The sequence below is a fragment of the Vicia villosa genome, linkage group LG6 (genome assembly GCF_029867415.1).
Source record: "Vicia villosa cultivar HV-30 ecotype Madison, WI linkage group LG6, Vvil1.0, whole genome shotgun sequence".
Taxonomy (NCBI): domain Eukaryota; kingdom Viridiplantae; phylum Streptophyta; class Magnoliopsida; order Fabales; family Fabaceae; genus Vicia; species Vicia villosa.
The window spans coordinates 74,956,973-74,973,114 of record NC_081185.1 but is presented as its reverse complement, the minus strand read 5'-3'; the positions used below and the strand labels follow the sequence as shown (position 1 = coordinate 74,973,114).

General features: G+C 35.4%; 2 protein-coding genes across 2 annotated transcripts; one reads left to right on the top strand and one right to left on the bottom strand.

The window, feature by feature from the left end:
* Nucleotides 1–416: 416 nt before the first annotated feature.
* LOC131609235 (pentatricopeptide repeat-containing protein At1g06143-like) lies at nt 417–8,608 on the bottom strand. Its single transcript, XM_058880910.1, has 2 exons — nt 6,669–8,608; nt 417–3,633 (listed from the first exon to the last, which is right to left on the bottom strand). Exon 1 carries the CDS (start codon nt 8,503–8,505, stop codon nt 6,763–6,765), a length of 1,743 nt encoding a protein of 580 aa, XP_058736893.1. The 5' UTR covers nt 8,506–8,608; the 3' UTR covers nt 417–3,633; nt 6,669–6,762.
* LOC131613883 (F-box/LRR-repeat protein At4g14096-like) lies at nt 1,646–2,908 on the top strand. The gene is made up of 2 exons (XM_058885520.1): nt 1,646–2,359; nt 2,477–2,908. The coding sequence occupies exons 1-2, from the start codon at nt 1,646–1,648 to the stop codon at nt 2,906–2,908; spliced, it is 1,146 nt and encodes a 381-aa protein (XP_058741503.1).
* Nucleotides 8,609–16,142: the final 7,534 nt, after the last annotated feature.

Genomic DNA, 16,142 nt, shown 5'->3' with positions numbered 1-16,142 from the left:
GCCTTTGATTCTTCCTTTTGCACCATCACCAAACGTAACATAGCTATTTGTGTAAGGTTTAATCGTGTCAAGATAAGTCTTCTCCCTAGTCACATGTATTTAAAAACCATTATCATAATATCAATCTTCTATAGAGGATACTCTGAGTGATGATGAGCTATGAGGTTTGAGGTGTCTCTTTTTGTTTCCACATCTTCTTCACTTTACTCTTGTTCTTTTTTTCTTATGAACATTGATTTACTATAGGGTTGAGGATATCCGTATAGTTTATAATAGTCATAGGGCTCGTAATGAGCCGAACCAACTCGAAAATAGTTCGAAATTCGGTTCGACAATTAAATCGTTGTACTAGGTTCATGAACCAAATAAGTTGCATATGAGCTAAAAATTAAGTTTGTTAACTAAATGACCTGAACTTGAACTATACATAGTTCGACTCGTTAGGTTCATGAGTCAACTCAATTATATATGAGATGTATTGTATTATTAGTTTTAAATAAGTTTAAGGATTTGCTTCAAATCTTAACCCTATATCTTCTTTTAATTTAACAATTTTAATTGATAATTTATATTATCAAGTAAGTAAAATATTTCTAAAAATAATTATACAAATAAAATCTACATTGTAAAAATTCTAATCTTATAACTTTTATTTTATTTTTATAGTTTTTATTTAAAAAATGTCACATATAATTATTTTAGTTTTTTAGTTTTTATTTTAAAAATGTCACATATAAAAAAAGAATAGACTTGAAAAAAAAAATTTAAGTCCGTGAAGCAAATGAGTTGAACCTAACAAGTCGAACCGAGTTGTTCGTGAACTTTTGACGAGTCGGTTTTGAGCTGAAAAAAGTTCGTAACGAATTCGAAATGTTATTTGAGTTGGACTATTTCTTAACGAGTCGAGTCGGGCCGAGCTGAGGCAAATTCGACTCGACTCAACTCATTTCCAACCCTAAACAGTCGGGCCTTATGTGTCCATATTTGCCACGGTGATAACATCTTCTATCAAAGTTTCTATTATTTTTATGTTGGGGTGCACATGTCGAGGACGATGCCGGAGCATGTGGTCCCTCTAGTGTATGTTTGAATTCGTGGTATGTGATAAAAAAAAATAAAAAAGGTGGTAAATATTATGATTTTAGAATTTGAATTTACAAATAAATAATGGATGAAGTGGATTAAAACAAGAGGAAATTCATTCCATCTCATTCCATTAAATGCTCCTATTTTTTTTATTTCATCCACTAAATTCAATTCCGTTATATTTTGTTCCACTCCATTATTCCATTATGTTTCATGCCTTAGCCAATCTTAAATCCTTGAGAAGAGTGAAAAAAATTCTACTTTTAATTTGTTGGAAACAAAAAAGAATTTGGGAAAAACAAAAACACTAAATACAGCCGTTCACCTTCATTTCAACCTCTGAAATCATACTAACGTATGAAAAATGAAAGGTCCTTCCTTTAAAATCATAATGTGCAGTGCATAACAATAAATGCATCTTTTGATCGCATGCCATCCTTTACATTCAATTCTTACTCGAGAAAGCAATGATAATTAGGGAGATTAATTACTATTTTTTTATAGAAAATTTCTATAAGTACTCCAAGCACAACACAGTTTTGGAATGTAGATTCCAGAGATGGAGGATGACAGGATTAGTAAGTTGCCTGATGGAATCCTCGGTCACATTATCTCATTTCTCCCATCTGAAGATGCTTTTGCAACTCGTGTACTTTCTAAGAGGTGGAGGCCACTATGGTTTTTATATCCTAGTCCCAATCTTGACTTTGATGATCAAAGGTTTTTCAAAAAAGAAGAACCATACATTAGCTTTAAAGATATGGTAAATGTAACCATTACTGAAAGAAGTGAGCACCAACCCATCAAAAGCTTTCGCCTAAGATGTCATGAATCTCATGATAGCTTTACCAGTGAATTCAGCATAATGTTATTGTTAACGGCACGCAGAATGGAGCACGTTGACATTCAAATGTGTGATAACTGGAAATTGAATATCATTTGTTTTATTTTTCGCTTTAGTAACCTTGTTGTTCTAAAGCTGAAATTTGTATGCGTGAATCTTTTTATATCTGCCAACCTTCCATCACTTAAAATTTTACACTTGAATAGTGTTTATTTTTTCGAACACGGGTTTCTTTTGGAAATTCTTAATGCTTGTCCAATTCTTGAGGACTTGGAAATAAAGAATATATCAACAAGGTATTGGTCAGTTGAGTATGATGAACAAGTTAAGAAATTTACAAATTTGATCAGGGCGGATGTTTCTAACATCTCTATTTATGATGTTGATCTGGAAGTCTTTTCCAGTGTTGAGTTTCTTCGGTTAGAAGAGGTTTGAATTTGTATTTCATTTCTTGCTTATTTTTTAATTTCTTGTAAAAATACTATATTTCAATTTATTTATATCTTCTTCAGTATGTCTAATGTCTTTTTTTTATTACTGTTGTAGATGTATGGGGCCGTTCCTGTGTTTTCCAAGTTAACTCATTTGGAGATTGTATATGGAAGAAGTATTAATTGGAGATTTTTAACTTCTGTCATGAAGAATTGCCCTATACTTCAAACTTTTATCCTTGAAATGCCTTTAACACCAGATATTTTCACATCGTATTTGGCAGAAGCATTATTTGATCTTAGATTGTTCCGAAATATTTTGCCTGAATGCCTTTCTTTACAATTAAAAAAATGTACTATTACAAATTATAGAGGATGCGAATATGAGTTTCTATTTGTACAAAACTTTTTGATGAATTCTACATCTTTGGAGAGAATGAGAATATTCAGTTCACCTTCCTTGAAAAACCAGGAAAAGCTTGATAAGATGGAAGAATTATTGGCATTCCCAAGGATCTCTGCTACATGTGAAGTTTATTTTGTATGATAGTGATTGTTTGGCTAGCTTCAAATTATTCTTAGTGGATAACTTATCTATTTGGGTATTGTGGATTTTATAGTCTTGCTGATTTAATTTATGGCATTCAAAGGATCTCTGTTACATGTGAGGTTTATGTTGAATGATTGTAATAGTTTGGCTAGCTGCAAATTATTCATAGATGATAACTTTTGTAATTGATTTCGGTCTTGAATGATTCAACTTTTTTTATTGACTATGGAGACTCCTGAGAACGTGTTTTAGAGGATATGAATTGGTACTTCTAGAAGCAATATTGTTTGAAGTTGGTTTTGATCATTAATGCATAAATTGATTCTAGTATTTTTACAATTGAGGATTGTTTTATTTGGCTGTGTATTGTGTTTCTGTTACAAGTTTCGGATTGAGCCTAACTCAACCTAACCTTACAACAGAGGTTACCTTATTTTAGAGTGCTGGTGAAGATTAGCCTATAATAGAAGGTTTGCTACACCAAAAATAAAAGAGTGGAAATTTCTATGTTCATAACTTTTTTCATTTGAGAGTTGTCTTACCTAGCTTCTTCTCTTTATCCAAGTTCCCAAAGTCTTTGCCTCACTCTTCTCTTTATCCAAGTTCCAAAGTCTTTGCCTCTCCTTTCTCTTTTCACAGGAGCCTCCTCGTTTGCATGACTCTTTCTTTGTTCATGCCTCCTCCATACAAGATCACCCTTCACGCAACTCTTGTCTAGGGAACTATCGCATGAAAACAGAAAACTTGTGAAATTACTAAATATACTAATTAATCAATTGGAATGTCATGAATGTAAAATATGAAATATGGGAACTATCACAAGTGATAAACTTGTCACAAAATTGTCATTCATAGTCAGTATCTTCCAACATTATGGGTGTGCATCCTATCACTTGTGTAATAGTTTTTTTTAAACTTATCTCGCATCACAGAATTAAATCCAGCTTGTAAGGGACTAAAAATCACAATGCAGAAGCTCTCTCCTCCATCAAAATAGGCTCAATTGTAGAAACCAATATAACCAAGACGAAAAGAAGGCCAAGAGAGCAAACAAAATGTATCTAACCATAGAAAATCGATGTCTAAAATAATAACACACAAACACTATAGCTTCATTAGATGTTCTTAGAATAGGTCCCTAATGGAAATCATATACTTATTAAACAATAGAAAAGAGCTTTCATGATGAAGAACACATTATTAATGCAAAATAAAGGATAAAATGTGAAAGAAGATATAACTTTTTGCTTAAAACATGTATAGAGTGATAATCGAAAATTTTTACATAGTTAATGAAAAGATCTTGAAAATTTTTACATAGTTAATGAAAAGATCTTGCAGTATAACCATGGATATTGTGTTAAGGAACCCTATCAACTAAATTTATTATAGTTCCTTTGAATGTCCCACCGATTAGATAGAAAGTTATTGCATGGTTATAAACACAACTACTGTGATATCTGAAAGAAAGCTAAATAAATTGGAATAAGCTAAATCTGAGATCAAAATCAAATAAGTACTTATCTGAGAGATTTGGATATAAGGAAAAAAAATAGATGGAATGTATTTGATTGAACACAACCCACCTTGAGATCTCCCAATTACTCTTCATTTTTTGTTACAATGCCATAGAGTACATATCAATCAAAATATTTATAGTATTGAGAGTCGGATCAGGTTTTTTCAATTGTCAAAATACCTTTCAAGAGACATTACTTCTCAAATTACTGTTCAGTAACATAACTGTTGTAAATAGAAACAAGTCTAGCATGCTATGAAAAACAATGTCGAAGAATAGATTCCTAAATCTAATGCAATGCCATTGCTCCAAACAATGACAGACAAAACATTGACTAAACATGATGGGACTTTGTTGACTGACAGAGGGGATATTGAACATGAGGTCCTGGAATATTATGGCACATTGGTTGGGATATTGAACTTGGGGGAGTTTAAGGCTATTATGGAGGATATTGATATTGTGGCGATGAGGAAAGGAAGGCAAGTTAACACTGATGAGAACAATGCCCTGATTGCACCAGTCACAGAGGAGGAAATTTACAATGCCATGAAGGGAATTGGTGATTTGAAAAGCCCTGGCTTAGATGGTCATGGTGCAAGGTTTTTTAAGGCCACATGGAGTATTGTGAAACAAGATGTGATAGCAGCAGTTAGAGAATTTTTTGAGGGGGGAAAAATATATAAGGCTATCCACTGTGATTACTCTCATTCCCAAATCCAATGCAGCAAAAACCATTACAGACTACAGGCCAATTTCATGTTGCTCCACTATATACAAAATCATTTATAAGGTGATAACTAAGAGGTTGAGCAAGGTCCTGGGCAGCATCATACACAAGAGCCAAGCTGCATTTGTACCTGGACAGCACATCCAGGATCATATCCTGCTGGTCTATGAACTCATCAGAGGGTACTCAAGGAAGGGTGGCACTCCTAGGACAAGTGTGTGCTACAAAAAAGAATGGAGGTCTGAACATTATTGCCTTATGGAACTGGAACAAAGCCAATATGACTAGATTGCTGTGGAATCTGAGTGGTAAAGAGGATAGTTCGTGGGTAAGATGGATTCACTCCTATTACATAAAAAAGGAAACTCTCATGACAGTCCCAATAAAACAGAATTGTTCTTGGATTTTGAAGACAATCTTGAAACAAAGGGACCTGGTGCAACACATCAAAAGCTGGAATGAGGAGAGGCTCAAGGTTAGAGAGTGCTATCAAACAATCAGAAGGTTGAACACTTCTGGACAGAAGAATGCACCTTGGAGCAAGCTTTTGTTTAATAATTTGGCTCGGCATCGAGCTATTATCTGCACCTGGTTAGCGTGCCAGGATCGGTTGGCTAATAGAGAAAGACTCAACAAATTTGGCATCATTAATATGGATTCCTGTTTTTTCTGCACGCAGGTTGAAACTCGAGATCACATCGTGTTTGATTGTGCTGAGTTGAAGGAAATATGGATGACAGTTCTGAAATGGCTTCACATTCAACACATGCCAGATAAATGGAATTCTGAGATTTCGTGGGTCCTAAGCAATTGCAAAGGAAAGGGTTGGAAGGCCGCAATTCTTAGAGCAGCTTTCACCGAAACGGTTTGTGAGACATGGAGATATAGAAATAGAATTTGTTTTACACATAGTGCAAAGGATAATCATATAGGTGATAAAATTATAGATACTCTTGTTTCTTGTTTATAGGTTGTGGATGAAACCAAAGTAAGAGAGCACATCTCCAGATTGATGATGGTGTGTTAGGCTTGGTTTCTACCCTATAGTACACGTGTTGCTGGATTGATTTGATCGCATGGTTGTATATGTTTTTTATTTAATGAAAGTTATCTTTGATTAAAAAAAAAACAATGACAGACATATATTTACTAGGGAGACCACTAATCAAAGACACGAAACCAAAGACAAATTAGGGAGGCTATTAGCGAAAGCACCCTTTTTGAGTCTTTGATCCAAATGTATTAAAAGAAACCATTACCGAGCCTTGTAGCTGTACATATACTTACTAGGAAGAGCACTAATCAAAGACACAAAACCAAAGACAAATTCGGGAGGCTAAGCACCCTTATTGAGTCTTGGAACCAAATGTATTAAAAGAAACCTTTACTAAGCCTTGTAGTTTTACATAGACCATCACCAAACATCTAGTAAATTTTTTGGCTCAGCAGTAAAATGGCCGGAAAAAACTGGCAGATAGAAAGGAGGTTAAGAAATCTTTTGAGCCTACCTTGCAAGAACTTATTGAGTTTGTCTTCAACAACTTAGCTATGTACAGCACAATCATCCTTCTAAGGACCCTCCGACTTGAAGAGCCAAAGTCATTAAAGAATAGACCCCATTTCAGGGACATAGCCGGATAGTCTCAGCTGCTCATCCAGCTCAATTAGAAACATGTTAACCTGACCATAAGATGGGTGATACTTATCAGAAGCAGCAAAAACATGAAGTTCCTTGTTGATTTCGATCCAACTAGACCCAGGACATGTTTTTTCCACACCCAAATCCTTCATCTCATTCCTGGTATTCGCGACGTCACACCACCTATTCACTTCAGCATACATATTAACAAGAAGACTATAATGCCCACTGTTATTTGGCTCCATAACCCTTAGATTCTGAACCGCAACACGAGCAATTTCCAAGTTTCTATGAACCTTACACCCATTCAACAAGGCACCCCAAATGAAACCATTCGGTTCGGACCTCATTCCTCTAATCATCTCCAATGCATCTTCAAGCAAACCACCTTTGCTCAATAAATCAATCATGCATCCATAATGTACAACTTGAGGATTAATACAATAATCCTCAATCATACTCACAAACAAACGACGACCCTCTTCTATAAACCCTGCATGAGTACAGGCAGTTAAAACACTAACAAACGTTACCCCATTTGGCCTTATTCCTTGCTTCCTCATTTCCTCAAACATCCTTAACGCCTCTTTTGCATAGCCGTGTGCAGCCAGTCCATCAATCATGGAATTCCAGCAAAAAAGATTCTTATCCTGCAATTTATAAAACACCAAAAGCGACCTTTCTACACTTCCACATTTTGCATACATATCAATCAACGAAGACCCAATATAAACATCAATACAAAATCCATTCATCATCAAATAAAAATGCACCTCTTTTCCTAACCCAAGTGCACCCAAATGAGCACAAGCTGAAATCACAGTTGTTATAGTAACTTCATCGGGAACCACCATTCCCTCATTCACCATTTCATTAAAAAGCTTCACGACTTCATAATATCTTTTATTCTTCAAATAACAACTCATCAAAGTTGTCCACGAAATTATATCCTTAGAAGGGATTTTATCAAACAAAAACTCAACCCGCTCAATATTCCCCAATTTCGCATAACCATCAATCACCGCATTCCATGTAGCCGTGTTTTTTCTCTCAGGCATTTCATCAAACAGTTTCTCTGCAGATATAACGTCATTATTACGCACATACGCTGAAATCATCGTCGTCCAAGCATAACTATCTCTCTCATACATTTCATCAAACACCTTTCTTGAATCACACACAATACCCAAACTGGAATAGAATTCAATGAGAGTAGTTTGAACAAACACGTGTGAATGGAAACCGTTTTTCCACACGTGTCCGTGAAGTGTTTTACCGTTAACAGAATCTGTTAACAAAGTGCAGGCCTTAATCAAAGAGGAGAATGAATAGCTTGAGGGTACGACGCCGTTTCGGAGCATGTTTATGTAATGTAGTAATGCTTGGTTTGGTGAGTGGCAATGAACACAGGCTTTGATGAGTGCGTTGTAAACTAAAGTGTTTGGTTTTTTGATTTGTGTGAAAGTGGAAGTTGCGAGGTTTGTGTGAGAAGAGATTGAGGATGATGCGGTTATGAATTGGTTCATGAGGAAGCAATCTTGGTTGAAGTTGGTTTTGAACATTATGGCGTAGATTGATTCTAGTGTTTTTAGATTTGTGCATTGTTTGATTTGAGTTAGGATTGTGTCTTTGAGACTGTGTTGTTGATTGTTGTTGTTGAGTTGGATTGTGTGTTTTGGGATTGAAAAGTGTTTGGGTACAAGCATTGCTTCAGTCAAACATGGATGTGCACCAATTGCGTAAACATATGAATCACGAGTTTGCACTTTTGTAAGGAAGAATCTTTATTGCAGTAATGATTCTCAACAATTGGCAAAACAGGGGTGCTATCTATACACTATTATTTCTTACACAGGTATGTACACAGTAAAAAACACCAAAGCAAATGTTGGTCGCACAAAATCCAAGAAAATATAAATTAATAAAAAAATAGAAATAGTATATTAAGTGTAGATTTATATGGTGTAGTGTACACTTTCAGTGTACATATATCTTTTCTGTTGGCAAAATTAAGATGCAATACAAGGAAAAGAGATACTAGTAGTTAAGTACTTTAAAAATTTATTACTATGTCCGATTTTTATTTTTATAAGAAAAAAATTATTTTGTTAGATACATAATGACTAATTGACTAATGTATTTGAACAATACATAGGCCACATACATTAGTTATCTAATAAATTTATAAAGTATTTTTTTTTTATAAATAAGCTCAAAGAGAGTATTATTTTTTAATCGAACAATGTATTATTAATTTTATAAAAGAATTGAATTAAGCTAATTAGACGATATAACCATTGCTTATTGGCCATTAGGGAAGTGGTGGCTGGCTTCGAGTTTATTAAGATCGGCTACTTGTACACGTTCGACCATGAAGATTTGCCTTACCAGTAGGAGGTCGATGAACCATGTCTCGCAACGTTCAGACCATATAGGCTACACTTATCTCTATAGTTTTGCCTTCACCTTCTTTTTCGGTCATGCTACAAAGTTTTATAGATCCTCGTCACCCAAAACAAGTTGACGCTTATTGTCTCCGTCTCATCATGGACATTGTAGTATTTCAGCTTAACATGGATTGGGGATGCTATTGCGTCTAAGGTTGTTGAGAATGACCTTCCTTAGATGAAAATATAAACGCTCCTCCATGGTATTACCAAGATTTGAGAATCAATTGTTCTGGAATCTCGTTATTCTCCCATGGTGACTATCACCTCAATGTACTCCAAATGAGGGTTAATGTATCGTTGAAAGTTGTTCCGGCACAAAAAATACCCGAGTGTAAGAAACACTCGAAATACAATAGATTCGACATCAATATTTATTTATTCCAAGAGAAAAGGGAAAATATTGAATAAAACCCACAAAGGAAAAGAAATGGTCGTTGCAACCAAGAGCGTGTTGGAGAGTCGATTATGCATGACAAAGGTATTAGCACCCCTCACATCCGTTGTACTCAATGGGATCCATTTAATTAGTTTTGCGAATGAGAGTTAGCATTATAGTTTGCGATCTTCTACTTATTATGAGAGGAAAAAAAAGAAAAGAATTGTTATTTTCCAGTAGTCAAAACATGGAAAAAAGAAAAGCTAATAAGAAACGCGTATCTCTCCTAATGAATGATGCACTATTACTAAGAATAACTTTATCTTCTTCCAAAACTATTTTTGACTGGAAGAAGATAAAATTATTCTTAGTATTTAAAGGATTTACAACCTCATTATCCTTACAAAATGTGTTTCAACAATGAGTAAATCTTCCAAAGATGTTGGTGCTAAGGAGGATCATCTGCTGAAGTCAAATAAGGATAAGGACGGTGATTCAAAGAAGACTAACTTCAACATAGCAACATATGCTAGAACATCTACTGGAGCATCCAGAACAGGGAAAACATATGAGACCGAGATGAATTTCCTAAAGAAGAATCATGATCATCTAAATGATTCAAGCTCAACTACTGAAGAAGACTGGGTTAGTTTCATTGACTCAAGAGGGAGATTTGGATAACTGCTATCTGTTAAAAAAAATAACTAAAAAGAGGGAGAAAAGAAAAAGACAAAAATAGTTGTTTATTTGTTTTAGAGATTTCTCTTGTTAGTTTTTGTCTCTTTGGGTCTTTTTTTTTGTTTCCATCTTTCCTTCTTCATCATTTTTTCCCTCAGTCCAGTACTTGGTGTTTGTTTTGTTGAGTCAGTTTTTTTTTGGTTTGTTTGTTTGTGTCAGTTTCTTTCTACTCTTGTTTTTTGTCAATTTTTTTACTAAAAGGGGGAGAAAAGTGTCATTGAGTCTAATCTCTAAATTGAGGATTCAATAATTTAGGGGGAGTATGTTTTATGTTTGAGTCTTTAGTATGTTCTTTATGTGTGTTTCTTTTCTGTGCTTCTGCTGCTAAGTCTGTTTTCTTCTTGTGTCTACACAATGTCGTGTGGGATATTGTAACATATTGATTGTACCTATCTTTGTGTCTTGTGGTCTGAGTTATGGGAATGGTTGTGTATTTTGCTCTGAGTTATGTGATCCTTCACATACAAAGTTCAGGATGGTAAATTGGAAGTGTGTTTGAGGGGGAGTATATCCCATCTTCATTCTCATGTACACTGTGTTGAAGGGGGGTGTCTCTTATCTTCTTCCTCGTGTACAAAGTTTACATATTTAGCATGTAGCTTGTGTTTGTGTAACTGCGTTTGAATTGACATATATTTTTGTAGTTTGGTCTTTGGTTGTTTTGGCCAAAATTTGGCAAAAGGGAAGATTGTTAGCTCCTTGTTTTTGGAATTGGCATAATTTTGCTAAAACATGGGGCTTGAAGGATGCTAATCAAGATGTCATAACATATTGATCTCTTGTTACAACTGAGTTTAAGCTTACAAGAAAAACTAAAAGTCCTGATTGATGTCGTGACACCTTGTTTCAGAAAATTAGCACAGATTGTTTGGAATCTTGAATGACTTTGATTTGTTTTAAATTGATTATGTGATATTTCCTTTGAATATATGTCAGTGATTTACGCAGGTCAAGAATATTTAATCTAGAAAAAGAAATCAAATCTCCACCAAAATTAAAGTTTCTAAAATTAGAAGATTGAAGCAATATTTGTTTTCAAGATTCAAAAATATTTTTGTGCAAATTTGTTACTACTCTCAGCTTGTGGATCGAGTAAATAATCTCGAAGCCCATGGAATGCTGAAGACTATTTAAAGAGTTCCCTAGACCTAATGTAACTAAGTTTTCACTATTGTATAAATTAGGGGAAGGTTAGAAAGCTTAGGTTTTGAGAGTCTCATGTGTTTTAAGTCTTCTACATGTCTTTTAATACTGTGTGGTAAACTGTATGTAGCTTGACTATTTGTCAAGCTGTTTGTTCTCACTCATAAGCCTTTAGGTAATGAGTTGAGTTCTTTGTTCTCACTCTTAAAAATTTTAAGCAAAAGAGTAGAGTTCTTGTATTGGAAGTGTGATCTTCTAAATTGGTTTGTTTTTTATATAGTCACTAGGATTGAGATTTTTATATATCACTGCGGTGATTGGAAGTGGGATGGCAATTTCTCAGGTCTAGATGTCGACTTCTAGGCATAAGTAGCACTCAGTAGTGATTAGGCGAGAAGTTGTAAAGTGGGGTGTTTAGCTTTGAACTAATATTGCTGATAGTGGACTTCCTTCTTGACTTGGTGGTCCCTAGAGTAGGTGTTGTTTGCACTGAATTGGGTTAACATCTCTATGTGATATTTATCATTCTGCAATTTTAATTCAGTATCAATATTCAATCTGATAAATCTGGTTTGTTTCCAGATGTCGTAACATTTTTCTTGACCATATGTAAGACAACTGTGTTAGCATGTGTTATGTTTGTACTCAAAATTTCACCTCTAAAGTATTCAGACTAACAACCTAGTCACTTGAGGAAATCAAATCTCAACAGAGTTACAATAGAAAGTGTTTACAAATAATGCTTCTAGATAAGAAAATGAAATAACGTTTAAGAACAAATGATTACACAAATAATGAGCAACAACTTATTTTGTTTGAGATTTTGTAGAAATAGATTTCTCACAATGGAGTGTTTAGAACAATATCTCTCAAATTTTCTTCTCTAGCTTTTCTTTCACGTTTGAAGTTTTTAGTATTATAGTTGAGTAGCAGTCTTAGAATGCTTCTTCAATGGTGAGTGCCTCTATATATAGTCCCAAAAAATATATTGTTGAGAAGGACAACATGACGCTTTCCACACAACTGGTATAACAGCTCAAATGATATCGTGGGAGACAAAGAACACGCAATTCCTTTGGTCGTACATACATCATCAGAGTAGTGGAGAAGGTATTGTACTGTTGTACCATTTTTATTCTAGTGCAAGTTTATGATCTTTCCATATTAAAGATATGCTTCTGATCTGAAGTAGTGAGAGCATAGAAGAGATCAAGTGACATGAATATTTCAAAAGCATTTGAGTCTTCAGAGTCAGAACCTTGTCTTCAGAGTTTAACACAATAGCTTATTTGAATGTCACATCTTGATTTCTAAGCTGGAAGCAAAAGCTTATCTGAGCTTGAAATCTTGACTTCAGATATGGAAGAGTAGCTTATCTTAGAAACACTTGAAAATCCTTTTCTAACGAACATTCAACATTCTTTACACTGCTGATGTTACTTCAGAAATGGATGAATAGTTTTTCTGAGGTGTGTCAGTGCTGATTCCGGTGATCTTTTAGATAACAATCCATAATCAATCAAAATACTTTATCTGCACACTTGAGAAACTATTAGAGTAAAAAATGGTTACATATAACATATATGAATTGTTATCATCAAAAGTAAAGATTGAATGCAGAGCCAAATCTTGTTCTAACATCATTATCATAGAACATATGTAAAGACATTTGAAGCATGTGGCACATTTAAAGTGCAAAGTTCCCAAAAACATCAACGTCATCTCTTAGTTTCCCACTTAAGACGAGTTACGGTCGGCGAGAAAAGACAAATGCTACAAAGCCCTTGCACTACAAAACAAAGGCAAGAGCTTGGGGGCAAATTATTTTGGGTTGGTCAGAAGACCCATCAGCCATGACCCAGAAAAGGCAACAATCTACCAACTCACTCGCAGTGCAGGGATATCATCTTGTGTTCGAGTGTAGGCAAACAGAATCCAAGATCCGTCTAACGGCTTCCCGCATCATATGCTTGGAGATCAGTAATTTGTTATAACCAGTCCACTATATAAGGAAGTGTGTCATTTTTCAGATACAATTTTAAATTCAAACTTCATTCACTCATGTTACTCACATACTGACTTAAAAGTATGAGTGTTAATTTTATAGACTAATTCTTCTCCCACCGTACTAAAAGTTCAAATTCACAGTTGCATCTCGCAACCTAAATCTTCAATTAATTCTAGTTTCCTAACGGAACAATATTGCCGTTAAAAATTAAACCTTATACCAATAAAATACATATTTAATTCAACTGATAAACTTAAGGCACTCAAAAGAATATATAATTTGAACGTTCATGACTTGTTCTTTGGTTTTTTTTGTTTGTTGACTTTTCTATTTGTTCACCCTTCTTTTTTTTTATTTGTTTGTATATTTATATTTTCCCTAGACTCTGCTAGGGTTTTGTTTCTTTCTTCTCTCTTGAGAAGTATAGTTTATTTTCCTGGTTCTTTTGGTTCTCTTGACTGATTTGTGGATCAGTATGGCCAGTCCGAGTATTGCAAACTTATCCATTAATGACGACGGTGATGAAGAAGGGTTCTGTTTTGATCTGGAGGAGGAAGAAAGTGAAATGGCGGATCTACGGCTGTGTCTTGTTGGGAGATTTTATGTGATAAACCTATTCATGTGCATTCTATGAAGACTAGAATTGCAGATATATGGAGATCTGTTAAGGGTGTAGCGATCAAAGAAGCGACTGAGGGTTTGTTTCTGTTCCAGTTTGAACATAAATTTGATATGGAAGCAGTAATTAAAGGAGGTCCGTGGAGTTTTAATAGCCACCTCTTAATCCTAGAACAAGTCAGATTGGGGGTTCAAATTGAAAACATACCATTATTCCATGTTAATTTTTGGATCCAAGTCCATATTCTTCCGGCTGGATTCATGTTAGAAAAGGTGGGGAAAACAATGGCTAGTTATATTGGCACGTTTCTGGAGTATGATAAGAACAACAACACCATCTTTTGGCGTCAATATATGCGGATTCGAGTTAAAGTAGATGTGAGGCAACCTCTGAAGCAAGCTACTAAAGTCAGGAATAAAGGTGGAGAATGGTGTGTGGTCAATTTTAAATATGAAAAACTAAGTACGTTCTGTTTTGTTTGCAGTATGCTTGGTCATTCGGAACAAAGATGTGAAGTGAGATTTGCTATGGAGGAAGAAACTAGTGTTCGAGGTTGGTCCAATGAGATTCGAGATGAAAACAAGAGATTTGGTGCTCCTTCTTCAAAATGGCTTAGACAGGAGCAAACAGGGAGAAACGAAATCAACCATGCAGAAGCCAACATTCAGGCGCGTGAGATGCAAACACAGAAGGAGGCGAGTGGAGATGCAGATTTTGTTCAAATCGCAACAAATGATGACACAATTAATTCAGGGGCAATTAAAACCATCAATGTCAATTATTCTCATAATAATTGGACATTTAATCATAAGGGCCCCACTCCCAATAGTGCTATTCCCGTTTTTGAATCAATCAAGCATGGCCATGTTCAAAATAAAATTCAACTTTTTCAATTAAACAACCCGACAAACCCTGCTATCCAATCATCACCTATTCAATGTTTTGTCCCTCATTTGTCTCCCACTTAAAATTCAAACACCAATTGCCCAATTACTCCCTGGCCCCACCCCAACAAAACGTCAGCAAAAAATAGCACACTCTCCCAATGCACTCTCTCTCTCCCTACTGGCAGACAAACCATATCCAACCTTAGCCAATCAAAAGTTCCGATCCCACCCCCCACCATGCAATTAACCCAAATCACTTCTGGGCAATCAAAAACGACCCCACAAAAACCCATGCAAATAACCCAAACCCCTTATAATGAAAAAAGCCTGTACTCTGTCACGATGGAAGACAATTCCCATATAATGCCTCACACACTCAATGCCAAGACCTTTAAATTTAAAACCAAAATAGCTCAAAATAAACATGGGCAAACCACCCTTAAACCAACCCGCACAAACAAACTCATTCACCAGAAACCTCAAAACAGACTGACTCATTTACCTTACCCAGCTCTAAACCTTGACCAGAATAATTCCCCCCTGATTCAAACAGAGAAACCGAACAAGGAGAGAAGAAGAGGAGACGAGAATCGGCAACGGCGGCGGAAACTGAGGAAGATACACCATCCAATCATTTTTTAACGGCAAGTCCTGGCAGCCAGGACTGCCGGGACTAATGAAAATCTTAAGCTGGAATTGTCGGGGTCTGAGCAGCCCGCGTGAAATTCCAAACTTACGTAAGCTTGCTCAAAGTTACCAACCGGATATTATTTTTCTTTCGGAGACGCTCACTAAGACCCACAAATTGGAAACAATCAGAGTCTCGTTAAAATTCTCAGCCTGTTTAGTTATTGATATCGAAGGTAGAAGTGGTGGTTTGGCAGTTCTTTGGAAAGACGCAGCTCAGTGCAGTGTACAGAACTTTTCTCGTAATTTCATTAACATTCATATTAAGGATGATAGAAAGGGAGAATGCAGATTAACCTGCTATTACGGATATCCAGAGCGAAACAAAAGAAGACAGGCTTGGGATATGCTGCGTGAGATTAGTACCATGTCTAATCTTCCTTTGTGTATTATCGGAGACTTTAATGACATGCTATCACAACAAGATAAGCAAGG